This window comes from Euleptes europaea, chromosome 7 (genome assembly GCF_029931775.1).
Source record: "Euleptes europaea isolate rEulEur1 chromosome 7, rEulEur1.hap1, whole genome shotgun sequence".
Taxonomy (NCBI): Eukaryota; Metazoa; Chordata; class Lepidosauria; order Squamata; family Sphaerodactylidae; genus Euleptes; species Euleptes europaea.
The window spans coordinates 2,923,675-2,942,870 of NC_079318.1; the positions used below are offsets into that span (position 1 = coordinate 2,923,675).

The 19,196-nt window shown below is 43.3% G+C and overlaps 1 protein-coding gene across 1 annotated transcript; it reads right to left on the bottom strand.

Annotated features, from left to right (window-relative positions):
* Nucleotides 1–17,019: 17,019 nt before the first annotated feature.
* CITED2 (Cbp/p300 interacting transactivator with Glu/Asp rich carboxy-terminal domain 2) lies at nucleotides 17,020–17,879 on the bottom strand. Its single transcript, XM_056853211.1, has one exon. The coding sequence runs from the start codon at nucleotides 17,874–17,876 to the stop codon at nucleotides 17,166–17,168; it is 711 nt and encodes a 236-aa protein (XP_056709189.1). The 5' UTR covers nucleotides 17,877–17,879; the 3' UTR covers nucleotides 17,020–17,165.
* Nucleotides 17,880–19,196: the final 1,317 nt, after the last annotated feature.

Here is a 19,196-nt window from a genome sequence, read left to right on the forward strand (position 1 = left end):
AAGTCATAGAATCAGCATTACTGAGAGATGGCCATCTAGCCTCTGCTTAAAAATCTCCAGGGAAGGAGAGCTTACCACCTCCCGAGGAAGCCTGTTCCACTAAGGAACCGCTCTAACTGTTAGAAAATTATTCCTAATGTCTAGACAGAAACTCTTTGGATTTAATTTCTGGTCCGACCTTCTGGGGCAACAGAAAACAACTTGGCACCCTCCTCTATATGACAGCCTTTCAAGTACTTGAAGATGGTTATCATATCCCCTCTCAGTATTCACCTCTTCAGGCTAAACATACCCAGCTCCTTCAACCTTTCCTCATAGAACTTGGTCTCCAGACTCCTCACCATCTTTGTTACTCTCCTCTGGATATATTCCAGCTTCTCTACATCCTTCTTAAATTGCAATGCCCAATACTCTAGGTGAGGTCTAGCCAGAGCAAAATGATACCATCATTTCGTGTGATCTGGACACTATACTTTTGTTGATACAGCCCAAGATCACATTTGCCTTTTTAGCTACCACATCACATTGGTGACTCATGTTCAGTATTTGGTCTACTAAGACTCCAAGATCCTTTTTGCACACACTACTGCTAAGACAAGTCTCCCCCATCCTATAATTATGTATTTGATTTTTCCTACCCAAATGCAGAACTTTACATGTTTCTTTGTTGAAGTGCATTTTATTAGTTTTAGCCCAATTCTCCAGACTGTCAAGATCATCCTGTATCCTGGCTCTGTATTTGCTACCCCTCCCAATTTAGTATCATCTGCAAATTTAATAAGCATCCCCTCTATTCCTTCATCCAGATCATTTATAAAGATGTTGAACAACGCAGGGCCCAGCACAGATCCCTGAGGCACTCCACTAGTCGCTCCTCTCCAAGTAGATGAGGAACCATTAACAAGTACTCTTTGGGTGCAATCTGTCAATGAGTTACAGAGCCACCTAACAGTAATAGGATCTAAACCACATTTTGCCAATTTGTCATGGGAAAACCATGTTGGCTGTTAAACCATTTCTTGAATTATCTAGAAAATTATCGTTTTCTGTTTGTGGCAAACAAGACTGTATGATGGGAAATGAGTTCATACAAACAGGCTTATGTCAAATTTCTCCCTTTGTGCAACAATTGTGCCATTGTAATGGACTTTATAGGCAGCATAGTACTCAACAGCAATCTCCTGGTAATCTAGGGTTGTCGGGTCCCTCTTAGCCACCAGCGGGAGGTTTTTGAGGTGGAGACCGAGGAGAGTGGGGTTTGGGGAGGGGAGGGACTTCAACTCCATAGCATCCAATGGCCAAAGCAGTCATTTTCACCAGGTGAACCGATCTCTATAGGCTGGAGATCGGTTGTAATAGCAGGAGAACTCCAGCTAGTCCCTGGAGGTTGGCAACCCTATGGTTATCCCTGGACTAAAGTCTATCCGGCTGTCCTTGACTGGGGCCAGGGCCTTTTTGGCTGTGGTCCCTACCTGGTGTAATTCTCTGTCTGAAGAGACACGGGCTCTGAGGGACCTTGCTCAGTTCTGCAGGGCCTGTAACACAAATATTTCTCCAGACTTATGGCTGAGGGCAGCAACAGTTATCATCTGACCACTGGCCCTTGACCACTGAAGCCTGCCTTTCCCATCTCCATTTTAATTCCATTATCATCTTCACTCATAGCTCATCTTTGGTCATCTCTGATATCTGGGGTTCTTTGCTCGTTATTCTATTTTATAGTGCACTCCACCAAGGGAAGAGAAGATTGTGTCCAACTGCATCATTGTTATGCATGATTTATGGAATTTGGAATTTTGATCAAATTTTGACTATTAGGACAGTGCATTATTGTTGCTGGTTTGCTAAATTTGTATCATGTTGTTGTTACTGGGTTTTGACCTGCCCTCAGCCCTGCTTTGGTGGGAGGAGGGCGGGATAGAAATATGATTAAATAAATTAATAATATCATAGCAGAGTTTTAAAAACATTATGAAATATTCTTTTTGTGAACCCATATTTGTGTGTGTGTGTGTGTGTGTGTGTGTGTGTAAAGTGCCTTCAAGTCGCAGCCGACTTATGGCGACCCCTTTTGGGGTTTTCATGGCAGGAGACTAACAGAGGTGGTTTGCCAGTGCCTTCCCATTTTATTAGATATGCTATATAATCAGATAATTTTAGACTTCTGGGAGAAGGAAGAACAGCATACTTTTGGATGAAGACACATTCCATTTTGGAATGTGAGGCCGCACTGGAAATACCTGCAATGCATTCATTCCAAGCATAGCTTTCATTTGCAGCTCTGAGAAAAGAAAATGAAATGTATCACAAGACTGAAACAGAAACAGGATGTGCATGACAATGATTTGGTAGTCAAGTTTATTAATACGGTAGACTGACCAATCATGTGGCAACACATCAAAATTTCCAGACACAATAGGTTTGCACCGCGGAATCACAGTCTGCCCCGACATATAAAGGTGTAAGGTCAATAAAAGCAACCCCTGGTTAAAATTATCATCTTAAAAACAGGGTGTCTGTTGTGGGGAGGGGAAGGGAAGGTAATTGTAAACAGGATTGAGTCTCCCTTACGTGGAAGAGAAAGTTGGAATATAAAAACCAACTCTTCTTCTTTTAATTAATAAGATTACAAACAGATGGATAAATGGAAAAAATAAAATAAAAGCCGAACGGATCTCCTTATAGAGGGGAAGGAAAGATTAATGGCTAGACCACTGTCATTGGTATGTATGGGGTTGGATTCCCTATAAAATCTCTTTACCCTAAGGAGTTTCATTTTTGCTGTTGGCTGCTCCCAGCCTAAGGAGTGTTTTATTAGTATCCTTTTAGACAGTTCTGTTTGGTTTATGTGCTTTTATGCTCTGGCTTTTTAATTGGCTCTGCTTGTTTTTATTGTTCTGTTATTCTAATTGTTTGGCTGTTTTGTTGACTTGTTTTGTGTGTGTGAGAGAGAGATTTGTTTCATCAACTTGTTTTATTTTCTTCTTGGAGCTTGTTTCATTGTGAACCACCTGGAGCAGGCAGCATACACATTTCCTAAATAAATAATACATGAATAAATAAATAAGAAAGCTGGATTGGATCCCACCTCACGTTATGGACCTGGGGTAATAAAAGTCACTGATGCTGTGGGAATGTTGGTTTCCTGTGATATGGCATTTCAGTGGTTTCATGCAGAGAGAGGTGGGGAGGGAGTAGAGTGTTTGTGTCCCCACTGTGCTTTTTATTTGCATTAGCTGTTAGCACTTATGTCAGGGTGGTTTTGGACTCTTTTCACTTGTTGCTAGCCTCCATATGTCTACCCTGAAAACAGCTGGGAAGTGGCGTAGGCGTGTGTAGACTTGGAGACAGCCAATATTTCAACTTATTGTGCTATGAAAATGTGAATGGAAATTCTGTAAATTGTGCAGCATTTACCTGTGGAGAAATTACTCATATCCAATTGCTTGTCCTAATGTGAATGTGAATATACCAACATAAACTCTCTAGAAGTCCTAAGGGATTACTAGGTGTATACTTCAAAGGCTTTACACCTCAGCTGTAAGTAAGTGATGTGGAAATTACCTCGGGGTGGGAATGTTCATGTCTGGAAGACTCTGAAGAACAGTGGGTGGTGTCTTTCCTATCTGTAGGGGCTTTGAAATTTAGATTGAGAAATTCACAGGAGAACCTAATTTACACATGAAGTTTCAGTGAGGCATGTGCTTCCTGCACATGGGGGGGGGGTCCCTTCTGGGACCTATTCTCTCTGAGCTTTCCACTTAGTTTATACAGTAAGAATATTTTTATAACAACATGTAACATGGTAACTATGCTGGGCTGACTAGAAACACCATTCTCATATGGCTTCCTACTGTATTACAACTCTTTTGATAACGTGAATGCGTGCTTGTTTATTTATTTATTACATTTGTGTCCATCCCTTCATTCATCATATAACTCAGGGTAGTGCACAGAAGGTTCCCATTCGGTCACTTACCAGAACCAGAGCCACTTCACTTCAGTAGGGCTGGTGTACCATATGCCCTCTAGTCATAGTGTGGCCTCATGTAAACAGTGTGCAATCACTACCCTGGTAGCTGAATGTTGTGGATGCCAACCTCCTTTTCAGAGAGTGTGACTGTAGCTTGTGGTACTTCTGGCTCAGCACTATCTCAGACTTCAAGGGTGAATTCACACCTGCATTTTGAAACTCTTTTACTTTTACTTGGGAGATTTTGGTTAGTGATTTATTACCACCATTCAAAAGTTATTCTTTTCCTTGTGCAAGTATCACTGTGCTTTTCTAGCTACAGAGGGAGAAGGCATTTACTTACTTGTCTTCCCCATAATCTGGCACATACTGATTTACAACTTGTCTGGGATGCAATCCTATGCCTAGCAGAGCAGAGCTTTGTGAGGGGGAAACTCTCTTTTCTGGTTTCAAAATGTATACAATACTAGCATTCTTGTAAATCTCAGTTCTACAAGGCCTTGCCGGTTTCTAAAAAACCCCAGCCTTATTACTGTTCTGTGCTGGGCTAGTGTATGACTTTTAAACAATAACAAGAAAATCTTGCAGATTTGAGGCATTGAGGAAGGCAGGATGGAAAAAGACAAAGAATAGTGAGTCCAACTACATAAAAACAGCCATGGGAGAAAGCTGGGCATTTGTTTGCCTTCATATAATGTACCTTATGACATGACAGAGAACCTGTGGGGAGGAAAGCCAGTGCCAGTGGAGCAGGTCAGGTTTCTTCTGAACCTGTTCTTCCTTGGCCTCAAAGCTTGTTGTGTCTGTTCCCACTATATGAATGTAAAACAGAATGGTTGCAGTGGAGGGCAGTGTTTAGGGATGCCAACCTCTAGGTGGTAGCTGGAGATCTCCCACTATTACAACTGATCTCCAGGTGACAGAGATAATTTTACCAATGTCCACCTTGGAAGGTGGACTCTATGGCATTATACCCCATTGAAGTCTCTCCCCTCCCCAAATCTTGCCCTCCTCGGGCCCCACCCCCAAAATCTCCAGGTATTTCCTGAATTGGAGCTGGCAACCCTACCAATAAAACATAGCGGTGCAATTTTCTAATTTTAAAAATGGACATGTTAATATTAACCAAAGAGACCTTCCATACAAAGGAAAAGAGATTAAAATGTTTTTTTAAAGACATTCCTAAATCAGAAAAAAATGAGAGGCAGAGGCATTAAAATGTACTTCAAATAAAATATTTCTGCTTGCAGATGACAAAAAAATCACAAAAGTTGGAAACGTAAGTCCCACTTCCTTTATGGCCATCAATCACTGTAGAAACCCAACACAAGTTCTTTTAAAACTGCCACCTTGTCTTCAACACATACATAACAATTAAGAAGCACATGAAAAACCAAATATAGAAGAACATTTTTAGAAATCAATCTATAACCCAATATCCAAACTGGGCAGAGTGCTAGCTACATCTAGTGGCTGTACGAGGGATACATTAAACACCCCATAGGCATTACTTTTGTCATATTAGATTATTTCTGTTTTGTTTGAAATATGCAAACTCAGACCTGCGTCCACACAGGCAGGATTTACAGTGCAACCATGAACAGTTATACTCATCTAAATCTGTTGAAAATAATAGCCTTAGAAGGGTGTAACTGCTCCAGATTGCTCTGCCAGTGGGCCAGAAGTTCAAATGTTTCCTTAACAAATCTGTATGATTATTTAGACTACATTTTTAAATCCATAGTGCTCAAATGACAAAAAAATGAAAACAAGTGTTGTATTACAAAAGCAACTATAGAAAAGCAAGAGCAACAATAACTACAGTTATTGCAATCCTAACTACAGTTTAAAACATCAGTTGATTACTGGATTAAATGGGGTCTCCCAGATAATATTCTCAACCAAATACTGTGATTTAGAACACCACAGATTGAGGGCAACACCAAGTAACCAAAAACAAGGGGCAGGTTAAATCCCATCTCAGTAGTGTACTTGACCATTTTTATTTTAATAGCAAATAAGGTGCTATGTTGGTGGAAAGTGAAGAAGAAGAAGAGTCGGTTTTTATATGCCGACTTTCTCTACCACTTAAGGGAGAATCAAACCAGCTTACAATCACCTTCCCCTCCCCACAACAGACACCCTGTGGGGTAGGTGAGGCTGAGACAGTGTGACTAGCCCAAGGTCACCCAGCTGGTCTTGTGTGTAGGAGTGGGGAAACCAACCCGGTTCACCAGATTAGTGTTCACCACTTATGTGGAGGAGTGGGGAATCAAACCCAGCTTTCCAGATCAGAGTCCACCACTCCAAACCACCACTCTTAACCACTACACCACGCTGGCCCACTGATTCACAATGAGGTAAAAATTCTAACCTTATTATATAAATTAATTTGGTGGTGAATAACCAAGAATGAAAGTTTGGGGTTGTGATGGGATGCTCAATGAAAATGCCAATGCATGTTGCATTAGTGAAAAAGGCAAAATGCATGCTAAGTATTGTTAGGAAAGGGAATGCAAATATAACCTCATGGTATCACAATGCTTTTACAGCAACTTATGATACAGTGATATTGGAAACACTGTGTGCAACTGTGTTCATCCATTGGTGCGCTTTTTGAAAGAGATGTGGAAATAGGCAGCCAAAGTTGATCATGGAATTGGAGCAGATTTACTACACAGTGTAATGTAAGTTCAGCAGGGCAATCCTAAGAACACTTTCCTGGCAGTAAGTCCCACTGAATACACCTGGAGCAGGATTCTGAGCAGACTAGGAGACTTATCGCACCCAGTCCAGGAAACATGTGGAAAACTCCTTAAAAGCGTTTGTCCTGGATGCGAGTTCCAATTCCCCCCCGCACTCCGGCCCGTTCTAACGTCTCTGAAACGTCTGCTTTCGGAGCGCACCTCCAATAAAATAGCATGCACACAAGAGAGGGGGGGGGCGTGGAGGGAGCAACACGTAATCGTGGCGTTGCTTGGGGTCCCCTCTACCTCCCCCCTCTGCATTTTGGTGCGCCTGCGCGGGATCCTCGTTGCAGCGGGACGATAGGACAATAGGCTCACGTTTTTCCCCAATGCCTCTAGTTCTCGCACGCACACAAACCTTTGTGCACACACAGAACTCTCTAATCAGATTGCATTGTAAACCGACTAGTGAAACTAATGGGGAGGGGGAGGGGAAGGTGCCCTAGAAGTTAGGTGGTTGGGAAAACAGAGGGGCTTGCAATCAATTGGGACCCAGAAGCAGAATAGGGAAAGTCCTTCTGCCTAGAGATTGGGGGTGGTGGTGGACTAGAAGTTATCATGGTTTAAATAAAGGGGGGGGGCTTGCAAGCGTACACTTTTATTTCTCCAATTACCAGAGGTTGCCAGGAATGCTCGCTGTGGTGGTTTGGAGGTTAAGAAAGGGTTTTTTTCCCTCCAAAAACATGAAATTCCGGTTGAGGCTAGGTAGAGAGCAGACAATTCCCCAATGTGATGGGGGGGGGGGAATGCTTGGCAATACAATCCACCCGCTCATGTTTAAGTGATGGTACAGTCCAAGCTCAAACCAATCAAAAGGAGCGTGCACAGCTGAAATTGTCCCGTCTGGGATCCTGCAGCCTGCCCTCTTCCACCCCCTCCCCTTCGTCTCAACGAACAAGCCTCCCTTTGACCCAACGATAGCAAAAGCAGATGGTGATAAAAAAAAGGAGGACGCAAGCAAATAAAAGAGGAGTGACCACAAGATTGACCAGGAGGGGAGGAGTCAGAGGGAGCTGGGAAAAGTGGGCGTGGGCAGAGGGAAGGGTCCTCAAAGCGTCTGAGATTTATCGCACCCAAGGCTAGAACGTTATGGGAACAGGGTAAGTTTTTAAATCGTCATAAAACTGTTTTGGGATATTGCTGGCTTTATATGCTTCCAAAACGGTTTCATGATCAAAACGGGAAAACATGGTGCGGGGGGGGGGGGGGGAATGTTCCTTGTTATAAAAAGTTCAGAAACGTTCCCTGGACTGGGTGCGATAAGCCTTTAGCTTAGGACTGTTCTTTAAAGCAACTGAGGGTTTTTTAGTTTAGGGGAAAAATAGATTAGTAATGGAGACACAATAGGCATAATGAAATATAAACCTACAGTATAAGGTAAATAGATACAAAAAACATATGCTTCATTTCCCATTAAATAAAACTCAAGGTTATTGAATGAAATTGATTGGCAAAGCTTTCAGAACAGAAAAAATAAATATTTGTTGTCACCTCCCCCAATTACCCAACCTAGGACCCACAATTCCTTCCCTGAACTGGGGTTGGTTGGAAAAACTGGGGTTGCAAAAATATTTCTTATATAATGCATAGTTTATGGAGTTTAGTGTCTCAGAATGGGGTAAGGCCCCCTAGCTGAAATGATTTAAAAGTAGGATAGGGTTATCAGTGGCTATTAGTCATGTTGCCCTGACCTGGATAGCCCCAAGGTAGCCTCATCTTGTCATATCTCAGAAGATAAGCAGGGTTGACCCTGGTTAGTACTTGGATAGGAGACCACCAAGAAAGTCCATGGTTGCTAGCAGAGCTAGGCGATGGCCAACCACCTCTGAACTCCTTTTGCCTTGAAAACCCTACGAAGTCACCATATGTCAGCTGTGACTTGACGGCACACACACAAAAAGTTGGTCATGATAGTTTAATAGAACCTCCAAGTCCAGAGACAGTAATATACTAACAGTTCATTCCTAAACAGAGTTACACCCTTCTAATTGAATTGAAGTCAATGGAATTAGAAGGGTGTAACTGTTTAGGATTGCACTGTAAATGACGGTTCCTGGGGACAACAGTAGTGGAGAGCTAATCCCCACATACTTTACTAATGGGCTTCCTGGAAGTCACTGTCCATTACAAGGAGCAGGATGCTGGACTAGGTAGACTTTGGGGTTGTTCCAATCCATGGACTTTACAGAGTGCAGAAATCCCTTCTGCTGCCAAATACTGAATTTTGTTTTTGAGATCAGGCAGTACAGATTTATCAAAATGCTTTGGCAGTAGCTGTGGCCACAGCACAAGGATCTTCACTATATGACCGAACATAAGCCATGTACCCTCAGGCTCAAAAAGGTTGGGGTCACCTTTGCTACATTGTTAACACTTGAGGGACATGATCCCAAGGGCCTGGATGCATGGTTATATGACTCATTGGGCAAAAACGCATGGTCGCTTTAGCCTCCTTTATTCCCTGTTTCAGCCAGGATTCAGCCAGGATCGAACACATGCGTTTCACCGAATGTACGTTCGATCCTGGCTGAATCCTGGCTGAAACAGGGAATAAAGGAGGCTAAAGCGACCATGCGTTTTTGCCCATAGTCTATGCTGCAGGAAGGTTACAGCTGACGTCCACCATAACATCAGGCTGTATCCTGAACTGAGAGAGGAATCATGTAGACTAGTACACTACCTAGAATCAGTTGCAACCAAGGAAGTAATTTGTGGTTAAGTGACTCAACTTCCAAATTCTCATAACAATGGAGGGTTGCCAGTTCTTTGCAGGCAACTGGCAGGATGCTCAGGGGGCTGGAGACAGGGAGGAATGGTGTCATGGATTGCTGCAAAGTAATTTCTGGTCAAAAATCCAGAAGTGACATTTTTTACAATAGAGGTTGGGAGGATTTTTACAGCATTGTGGTAATGTCACTTTTGGTTTTTTTTGGCTGGAAATGAGGTGGCAGTCTCCTTGTTTCCTCCCACTGCTCATTAGAGAAGTGGTGGGGGCTAGGGGGTGAAAGATGGAAGGTTGCCCGCCGATGTGTGCAACCTGACAGCTCTATTAAACAATATGACATGCTCCTGCTATGAGTTGTCTCCCCAGCACATCCCTCCCTCACTCAGCATCTTTTCATCAGGATATAATTGCACAGCACAAGGTTGGTCCACCACACAACCTGAGCAGTGTTGAATAGTGGTTGGAGTGCTGGATTAGAAGCTCTGTGATACAGGTTCAAACCCCTACTCTAACATGGAAACTCCCTGAGTGACCAAGCCTAACCTATCTCACTGGTTTGTTGTGAGGGTACAGTGGAAGATGGCAGAGTGTTGGATGCCACATGGGATCTGATCCAGACTTGGCAGTTGAATGACCTGCAGAAACCAGAGAACATAGTTGTCACCTGCTGTTATGGACAAAGAAATCTGAACAACAGGCAGATTCATGATTCATTCCCTTTGAACAGAAACAAATTTACACAAATCCTCAGAAGACCAGCAAAGCAATATTTTTTAAAATTGCCTAAAAAGTAAGTTTAAACAGAAATAATTCAAATAATAAATGGACTGGCCCTTATGTGGATAACAAAAGCTACACAATGGGGCCACGTACAGACAAAGGAGAGCTCTACCTACTCAGGTCCTCCCCAGGTATACAGAAATGTATGATTTTATAAATAAACCAAAAGGAGAAAAAAAATAAACAAAAGGCCTAATGAGAATGAAATAGCCTTCAGAATAGTTGGAATGTTGATAGCAGCTGAGAGTGAGGGGGTTACCACACTTTGTATTCCCAGTGATGTATTAAGAGTTTGAAAATGTTGTAAAAAACATCGCTTTAAAAGGGTTTTTGGATACCATGGCTTATAAATGGTTGGAAGATGTCTTCACAGCTAAAGGGGCCAAACAAAGTGCAAACAGTATTTTTTTATAATGTTTTCAAACTCTTACTACATCAAGTGGAACACATAGAAAGTGCGAACAGTATTTTTTATAACATTTTCAAACTCTTAATACATCGCTGGGAATACAAGTACGGTAACCCCGAGTTATAAAGAGAAATGTGTGTTTGAGGAGAAAGAGGAATCAGCCTATACCAGCATTTGCTAATTCTAGAGGGAGATTTTGAGGGTCTGGAAGGGATTTCTCTTCCCATGATTCCTCATATGACCCCAGATTCTGATAAATATTTCCTAGATATAGAGCATCATATAAAAGAATATTTAGCATCATATTCCGCTTCAAACATGAGGAAAATACAGAGGTGCTGCTGTTACATGTAGGAAAGGGATTAACTTCTAATAATTACTCTTGGTGTTTTTCCTTCATGTATCTTTTCCAGTTGTCCCTTATTGTAAGGAATGTATTATACCTATGCTTTGTCTTTGCTCTAAAACTCTATTTAACTTATGACTGAAGAATCCTTGCAACAAATCAAACACAAAATAATAAATTAGAAAAGGGACTTATAAAACACTAACAGATCATATTTATAAATATACTTTCCTCTTTCCTTCCTTCTTTCCTACCTGCCTAGTCCCTTTAACTGGAGATGTTGGGGATTGAACCTGGGACCTTCTGCATGCCAAGCAGATGCTCTACCACTGAGCAACAGCCCCTTTAACCATCGCAGTTCTCAGCATTAGCAAGAGAAGAACATTAGAGGTAAACATTTAATGTAGGAATTGTATAGTACTCAGCAACTTCCAATAAACCTGAACAAAATTTCAAGAGGACAGTAAATATATAAATATGTTCCATATATAACAGATATAAAATATGTTCCATATATAACATATATAAATATGTTCCAGAGAATTGTAAATATATAAAGGAAAATTCCCCTTAAAGAGGACCCTCCACCCTTTACAGGTCGTCTGCTCTTGCCCTAGGTATCCCAATTGCATAATGTCTGAATCTTGTGGTGTTGACTGTAAGCCATATGTTGATGCCCTGAGTAAAAAGGGAGCTTCCAGAAATTCTCCAACAGTGTCTGTCTAGTTTAGGCTGGACTATTTGAGAGGTTGAAAGTGTAAAAGGCCCTGCCCTTTATGTGCTGGGAGGTATAAGGGATGGCGGGAACAGAGTTAATGCTATGGCAGAGAGGCAGCCTAGATTAGGCTTCCCTTCTCTGCCTCATTTATATATTATGTAAAAGTTGGCTTTTCAAGTAATAACAAATATACAAGCTGCAGTTTCAGAAAATTTGAATTTAATCACATGAAAATACTTTCTTTCAGTCCCTTAAAATACTATTTGAAGTCTGTCGGCTTAATCATACTGAAGACCTTCGGCACTACATATGGGTTTACTGAAAGGAAGAAGAAAGCATTATACCCTAAAGCAAACCTAATTCCCAATGTAGAATCCTGATCTGTGTAGAGGTCCAAATTCAAGTTTGGCCAGGGACTTGCATTTGGACATCATTCGCTAACTGAAGCTTGACTCAAAGCTCAATTGCCCTCCATGTGGGGATAGAAAGGAGTGGTGGTGGAAAGCGGCATCAAGTCATAGCTGACTTATGGTGACCCTGCAGGGTTTTCAAGGCGAGAGACATTCAGGGTTTGCCATTGCCTGGTTCTGCATGGCAACGCAGGACTTCCTTGGTGGGCTCCCATCCAAGTACTAACTGGGTTCGCCCCTGCTTAGCTTCCGAGATTTTACGAGACTGGGCTAGCATAGGCCATCCAGGTCATGAAAGGGAAGAGGAGCATAAATCAGAGAAACTGTGATTGTTGTGATATCTGAATGTAACTTATGTAAAATTCAACTGTAATCCAGAAAAGCAGGGAGGGCATTCACAAGAGCAGCAATGGGTGATAACTCACTCTCCTAGCTTTTTTGAGAAAACCTTGGTCATTGTTCAAGCCTTGGGAAATGGAGTCAAAGTTCCTAATGAACTCAGTAGTTTCATTCTGGACCCCCCCGCCTTTTTTTAGGTTGAAGAAGGATGACTTTAAGGTGAGCACCAATTGTCCCTGAGGCTGAAATGTTGTTAGATACCTGCAGGAGAATAATTTAATCTCCCAGGACACTGTGTTGGTGGTCTAAAAGTCCCCATTCTTCAAGAAAAGATAGGCTCCAGTGTTGAATTAGCAGTTAGAAAGACAGTTGATTGCATTTCCTGAGACCGAAGTAAAGACATGGTGTCAATCTGTTTAGAAAAACAAGAGAGATTGCATTATCACCAATTGCTGGTATCATGAATAGCCACTGTATTTTTCTTGGATTGCATTTGCATAATAATGTCAAATTTGGGACTTCCATTTCATGAGCTTTTCCCCTAAATAAATTATTTAAGAGAAAGTGTGCTTAGGAGGACACTGTACATGCAGCCTTACACGTTCTTTTTTAAAAAACGGATGAATACTGTAAATAATGAAGTCAATTAAATATAATATGGGACTCACAGTATATACCTTCTTTCTCAGAGCAGTATTCTTTCTTTACAGAATTACTGTAGCCCAGTTAGCTATTTGCCTAATGGCTGCATGGCTCATTGCACAGAGAAAGGCCATTGCGTTCTATGTGTGAAAGGTGGGGGGAGGGAGCCTTTTAAAGCCATTCTCTTTTGATCAGCATTCCACAAGGTGGCACCAACACCTAATCCATTCAAGAAGAAAGCATGTTTACATTTCAAAGCTGACCACCCGTAACAGATTAGTGGATTAATATTTTGCTCTAAAGGATCTGGCCTTTACTGTTGACATCAATTTATGAGCAGCACAGGCTTTTGCAGTCGTAAAAATCATCCAGACTATAAACCATACAATAGATGTCAACTGATTCTTAGTGTGTCTCCCTAGAGCACCTCATAAACAGCTGCGGGGAGCTCACTGTTCTTGTGAGATGCAGCACGGCAGCGTGATGTCTTTGTCAGCGCCAGCAGACGTAGGTCCGTCATCGGTATTTTTCCGCCAACTGCAAAGGGAGTGACGTTGTTTTATTAATCAGCATCTATTTTCCCTAACAAGTGTCTTTTGTGCTGCTTCTGCGCAAGGAGGCTTATTAACTGATCTCTATTGCAAATAAAACACTGTGTCTATTTATGGAGAAGGCTTAAAGAACAGTAGAGCTCATGTACCATATTAGAACTTTTTGAAAAAGTGCCAAAGTACAGAGGTCAAGTTTCCTGTGCTATAAGCAACTTAAACAGGCATGCAACCCCTCCCCACAGCTTCGTTTGCAAAAAAATATCTGGCATTGGCTAAGCAAACTAGGTCACTGCACTGGTGAAACACATTGGTCAAATGCAAATAAGCAATTTGACAGTTTTAGGAAAACTTAAGGCAGATGGTATCAGCTTGAAAACTTGCAGTTGAGAATTCAAATACTGACTATTCTTCTCCAGCTTCAACTTTGAAGCAATGATAGAACCACATTAATGGTTTGGAAATGTTGCCTTTCAGTTGTATATAATCACCCTTGTTGTCATATTGTAGAAATTATTATAAAACATGATCCCTGGAGTATTGTTTTGTGCTGCCTCTCAAGCTTTCCAGTATTATAAGACTTGCTTTTGTACATTAACATCCTCTAAGTGTACACCTGGAAATATAACATGTCAATGAGACAAACACGTTATACAGCTACTCAGAGGGCCAGTACTGTACATTTGACAAGAGCTGCGGTTGGATACTAACCTGCTGCCACATTGGACCAGACTAAACTGCTTTCCTACCTTACTGTAAACGGCATTGTTGATGGTTGAATCTCACCTGGTGTTAACCAGGAGAGTTATGCAACAAGCTGCGTGGTCAAGAAAAGTTATTTATAGAAGGGCTATTATGGGAGAGTTTATTGGTGAAGGAATTATAGATTTTTGGAGTATGACAAATCTAAGCTTTAAACAATTTTATAGAAGAAAAGTCAATCCCCATCAGAGCAGAAGTCTATCTCACCCATTTTATACAGAATGTTTAAATTCAAAAAGTGCAGCCTGTTCAGAATATACTTTTAATTGCTGAACCAAGGTTAATAAAACTGCTAGTTATGCAACTGTAGTCTGTCAGGACCCTTTGGGCAAACTGATTTTCCTGGCTCCAAATATCAAAACCTCACGTCCATCAAGTCTAAGCTAAAGTTGCAGATTACTGAAACAGTTATAAAATAAATGGATGCATGGTTGCAATAACTGGTTTTTACACAGAGGATATCATAATAAATTATAATGGTGTGATTTTAGAAGCCTACGCAATTATTGTTTGATACCACCTGTATGTGACTCAAAACACTCCTTCTATTGATATCTTTATTACTTTTCTACTCATATTCTTTAAGAAGGGGAAAAATTAAACTTCTGCATTTGGAATGATAATGATCAGAAGACTGAAACCCAAATAGAGTCAAGTACAATTCCCTGCCTCAAAGCAGAACTCCCCACCCACCCATCTTTTATGGATCCTTCTATACTATGAGAAGGTATTGGCAACAAAGAGAAGATGCCCCACATAAAAGCACCTTGAGAGCAACTGGGTCCAGATCCCTCAGGGAAGCATAGCTACATGTTAAAAACACAGACAAGGCCTATCCCACAAGTTTAGGGGCAACCATATGTTACAGTGCGGCTCCTTCCATAAGAAAACTAATCAGATAACTTCCCCATTTTGTCTCAAATATCATCAAGTATAATATAATGGAATTACATTCCCGTCGTGTTATTCACACAGATTTTTGGAACATCATTAAATAAGGTATCTGTGCAGTTTCCAAAGCAAGAGAAGGGCAGCATAATCTTTAACAGAACAAAGTAGGCTAAGAGTAAAGTTTATCAATAAACGGCTGCAACCATGTTAAAACAGGATCAGTCAAATGCCTGCTGATACTCTACTCAGGCGAGTGTTTAAGAGACAGTTTTGGAAACCAAACACTAGTTATAATGATACAGCATACTTCTGCTGTAAGGTAAATATTTTATGGTCCTCCATGCCAAAATTTGGAAGTTGGTACTTTTCATTCACTTTCCAGTTGCAAGTGAACTAGCTCATCTTTTCTTAATAAAACATTTCCCCCCCCCCCACTTACCGGCATTTTCTTTCCCTTCTTTCTCTCCTAATGTTATCTCAAATTTCAATGCAATGATAAAGCACTTTTATGCCTGTGATACAAGAAACCCAACTTTCCAGTGTCCCTGCATGTCTGTATTTTCCTGGAACCCTTCAGCACAACATGATTTTTTGTAAAGTACAAAGTTTTATAGATATATCAAATGACAGTATTTATAAAAATTAAAGTTTAATAGATAAATAGAATAAATACTTTATGCATCATAATTCTGGACAACTACATTTAAAGCAAGTTGGCAAATCACAAAATTGTCACCTCTTGGCAATTTTAGTTTTGATAAAATTACACAGGCATGTTACAATGTTATTTATGAAACTGTGGTGTCATATTTATGCTTCAATCCTTTTCACCTTCTGCACTGATCATGACATACAAAACACAATGGCGTCATGTAATCTTTCCTTCAAAACATTTCTTGCAGACCCCAGCAATTCAGACAGACTATGTGCATCAAACATTTGTAGGGGGAGAGAAGGATAAATTAAAAGAAAAAATATATATTGGTAAATGATGTCTAGGAATAATTAAAGCCTTTCTCAACTTTTTTATTGACACTGGCAAATTAAAATAGAATAAATTAACAAGTATGTCCTCAAAAAAAGTTTTGTACAAAAATACTGTCAAAAATTTTCTAAAAAGCTTTCAACACAGTAGTATTTTCCCATTGTACTGATTAAACCATGTAAGCATGATGCCAAAATAAAAACAGGCTGCAGAAAGAGCTAGAACAAAAAATTGCAAAAGAACTGTGAAATGTTTCTTCACCCCCAGCCAGAGGCAGTTCCATTCATACTATATTATTGTCTGTACACATGGGGAGGGGAACAGATAGCAGAGTTTAAGGAGCTAGTTTCTTTTTCCTGGTCAGGGAAGGTTTGGCCCACATTTGTTAAGCTTCCAGTTTAAGCAGACTAAAAGTATCACTGCAATGCATAGTTAAAAACAAAGCAAGAGGGCAGTATTTGTGCAGGAATCTACCCTGAACTTCATGCAACCAACTAATGCTTTTTTTGTGTGTCCTTTAACTCAGAATCTGAATGCTGTCCTAGTTATTTGAAATGATAGCCTACAGAAAATCCACAAGTTTAAGCAATCTGCCAATATTCATGACAACAGTTGAAACAATTGGCATATTACCGGTGGGGGGAAAATAAGCAGAGACTGAATCATTTAAAATTATTACAGGAGAGGAGGGCAGAAATGAGTATCCAGGGTTAAAAAATAAAATAAAGCAATGACAGCAATTAAAACAAAGGGAGAAATCATATTTGTACAAGCTTATAGTTTACTCTGTTTCCCAGATACTCAGGCTCCTGAAAGCCTTTGCAATACCGGGCCTGGAGGGAATGTTTTCATTCACACCATTGAAAAAAAGTCCTTTGTTTCACAAGAAGTCAGCAGCTCACTCTGCCGGACTGCTGCTTGCAAACGAAGTCTGTCATGAAGTCAAACTCGTTCTGTCCCAACCACAGCTCCGGAAGCTCCTTGATGCGGTCCAAGCCCATTTCTACGACTAAGGACATGAGCACCTCCTCGTCGATGAAGTCAGTGTCTATGACATTGGGAGGCAGCACGGCTGCAGGGACGTGGGGCGCCGAGGCCGGCGCGCCGCTGCCGCTGCCGTGCTTTGGGTTGCAGTCTCTGAAATGCTGGGCGGCCCCGTTGAGCTGGTGGTTGGCGGGGTGCAAGTCTGGCATGTAGTGGTTGTGAGGGTACGGGTGGTGGCTGAAGTACTGGTTGTTGAGCTTCTGCAACTGCAGGCTGGCCGTCAAGGGCCCCCCTTGCGACGCCACCGCAGGGGCCAGGAACTGGGAACCGGCAAACCTGGCCGTGGGCGGCACGCCGCTCGGAGGGTGACCCCCGTTCACGTTGCCCGGCCCCATGGCGTGCTGCCTGATCCCACTGCTTGCGTTCATATTCCCGCCTCCGTAGTGTAGATGGTCACTCATCAAAGCGCTGAAGGCGTGCTGCTGCTGCTGCTGCTGCTGGTGATGGTGGGGGGTGGGGAACTGACCCAGGCCCATTCGATGCGCAGGGTGGTGGTGAAGCCCACCGGTTCCATCGGGGAAGCGCCCGTGGTTCATGGCCATCAGGTGGTCTGCCATCTCCAGCCTTCAAAAGGGAATGCGGACAGAGAAAGACATAAACATTTCTGCTCCGGCTCAGAAAACGCACGATCCCAGGGACCCAGCTGCAGGCGCTCCCGGACCCAGCCGGCTATCCCCCCCCCCTTTGAAACACAACACAAACACAGACACCTTCACCCCGGCACAACACGGTTGGGGTCACTGTTTTGGCCACAAGCAGCCCGAGGAAAGGCGGCACCTTGGGCGACGCGGAGTCGCCCCTCCGGCACACCCACAAGCCAAAGGAGCCCCTGCGCAGCAGCAGCCCCCCCCCCCGCCTCCCAAAAGCCCACTCGGGCGCTGGTGGTGGCGGCGGCGGTGGTTTTTAGATGTGCTCCGTCATAAAAGCCTCCGGGTTTGAGAAAGCCGCCGTCCTTTTCCTTCAAAATGCCCCAGCACCAAACGTTCACGTAAGAACCACCGAGGAGACCCACCGCTCCAGCCGACCTTTCCTCTCCTTGGCAGGAACTTTGGGGAATTAAAAGTCTGCCAGAGACGGTTTGTCACGGGAGCGTGAAGTGGGTGGAAGGGCCCCGGCCCCAAAGTCCTGCTCTCTCTCCCCCCCCCCCAACACCCCCATTCATACTGCTCGGCGGGATCAAGAGGAGGGGGGGGAGCTCTTTGGCCACTTACCGCGCGCCCGCCCCGCTGCTGCAAAGGTGCTGGCCAAAGGTGTCAGCGAGGCTCTCCCGGCATAAAGCAGGCGGCTCTTCTCGCTCCTGGGTGGGGACGTGGGGTGGGGGTGATAATGGTCCGCCTCTGCTGGGGGAGCGTGAGGCTTCCCAGGCGCGGCTCGCTGGCTCCCTCCCTCCCCGGCGAGCTTCTCCTCCGCGCCGGCCGGCCAACAATGCGCTGTGCTGCTCAGCCCGCTTTGGCCGCCGCAGATATAGGATTGCCGGAGGGAGGAGCGAAAGCCCGCGCAGGCAACCGCCAGGAAAACCCGGAGCAGCCACACGAGCGGCCGCCCGGGACTGGAAGCCCCCCGTCCCTGCTGCCTGAGCGACACGCGTGTCGGCGGAGGGCCCCGGGTCGCTGCGCCGCCCGGGGAGCCCCGTGCCCGCTCGCACAGAGGGAGGAGGAGGCCTCGGAAAGGGAGCCGAGCTGGGGGAGCCCGAGCCCCAATGGGTTGCCGTCCCCTCCCCCCTCCCCCCATCAGGCTATTAGGGGCTGTCAGTGATCCCCAGGGCTGTTCAACGTGGGGATTCGTGACACCCGGTCTTCTCGCGGGTCTGGCCAGAATTGCGCAGAAAGCCATCGCTGCGAGGATCGTCCTTTCCTCGCCTACAATGGCTGCGCTCC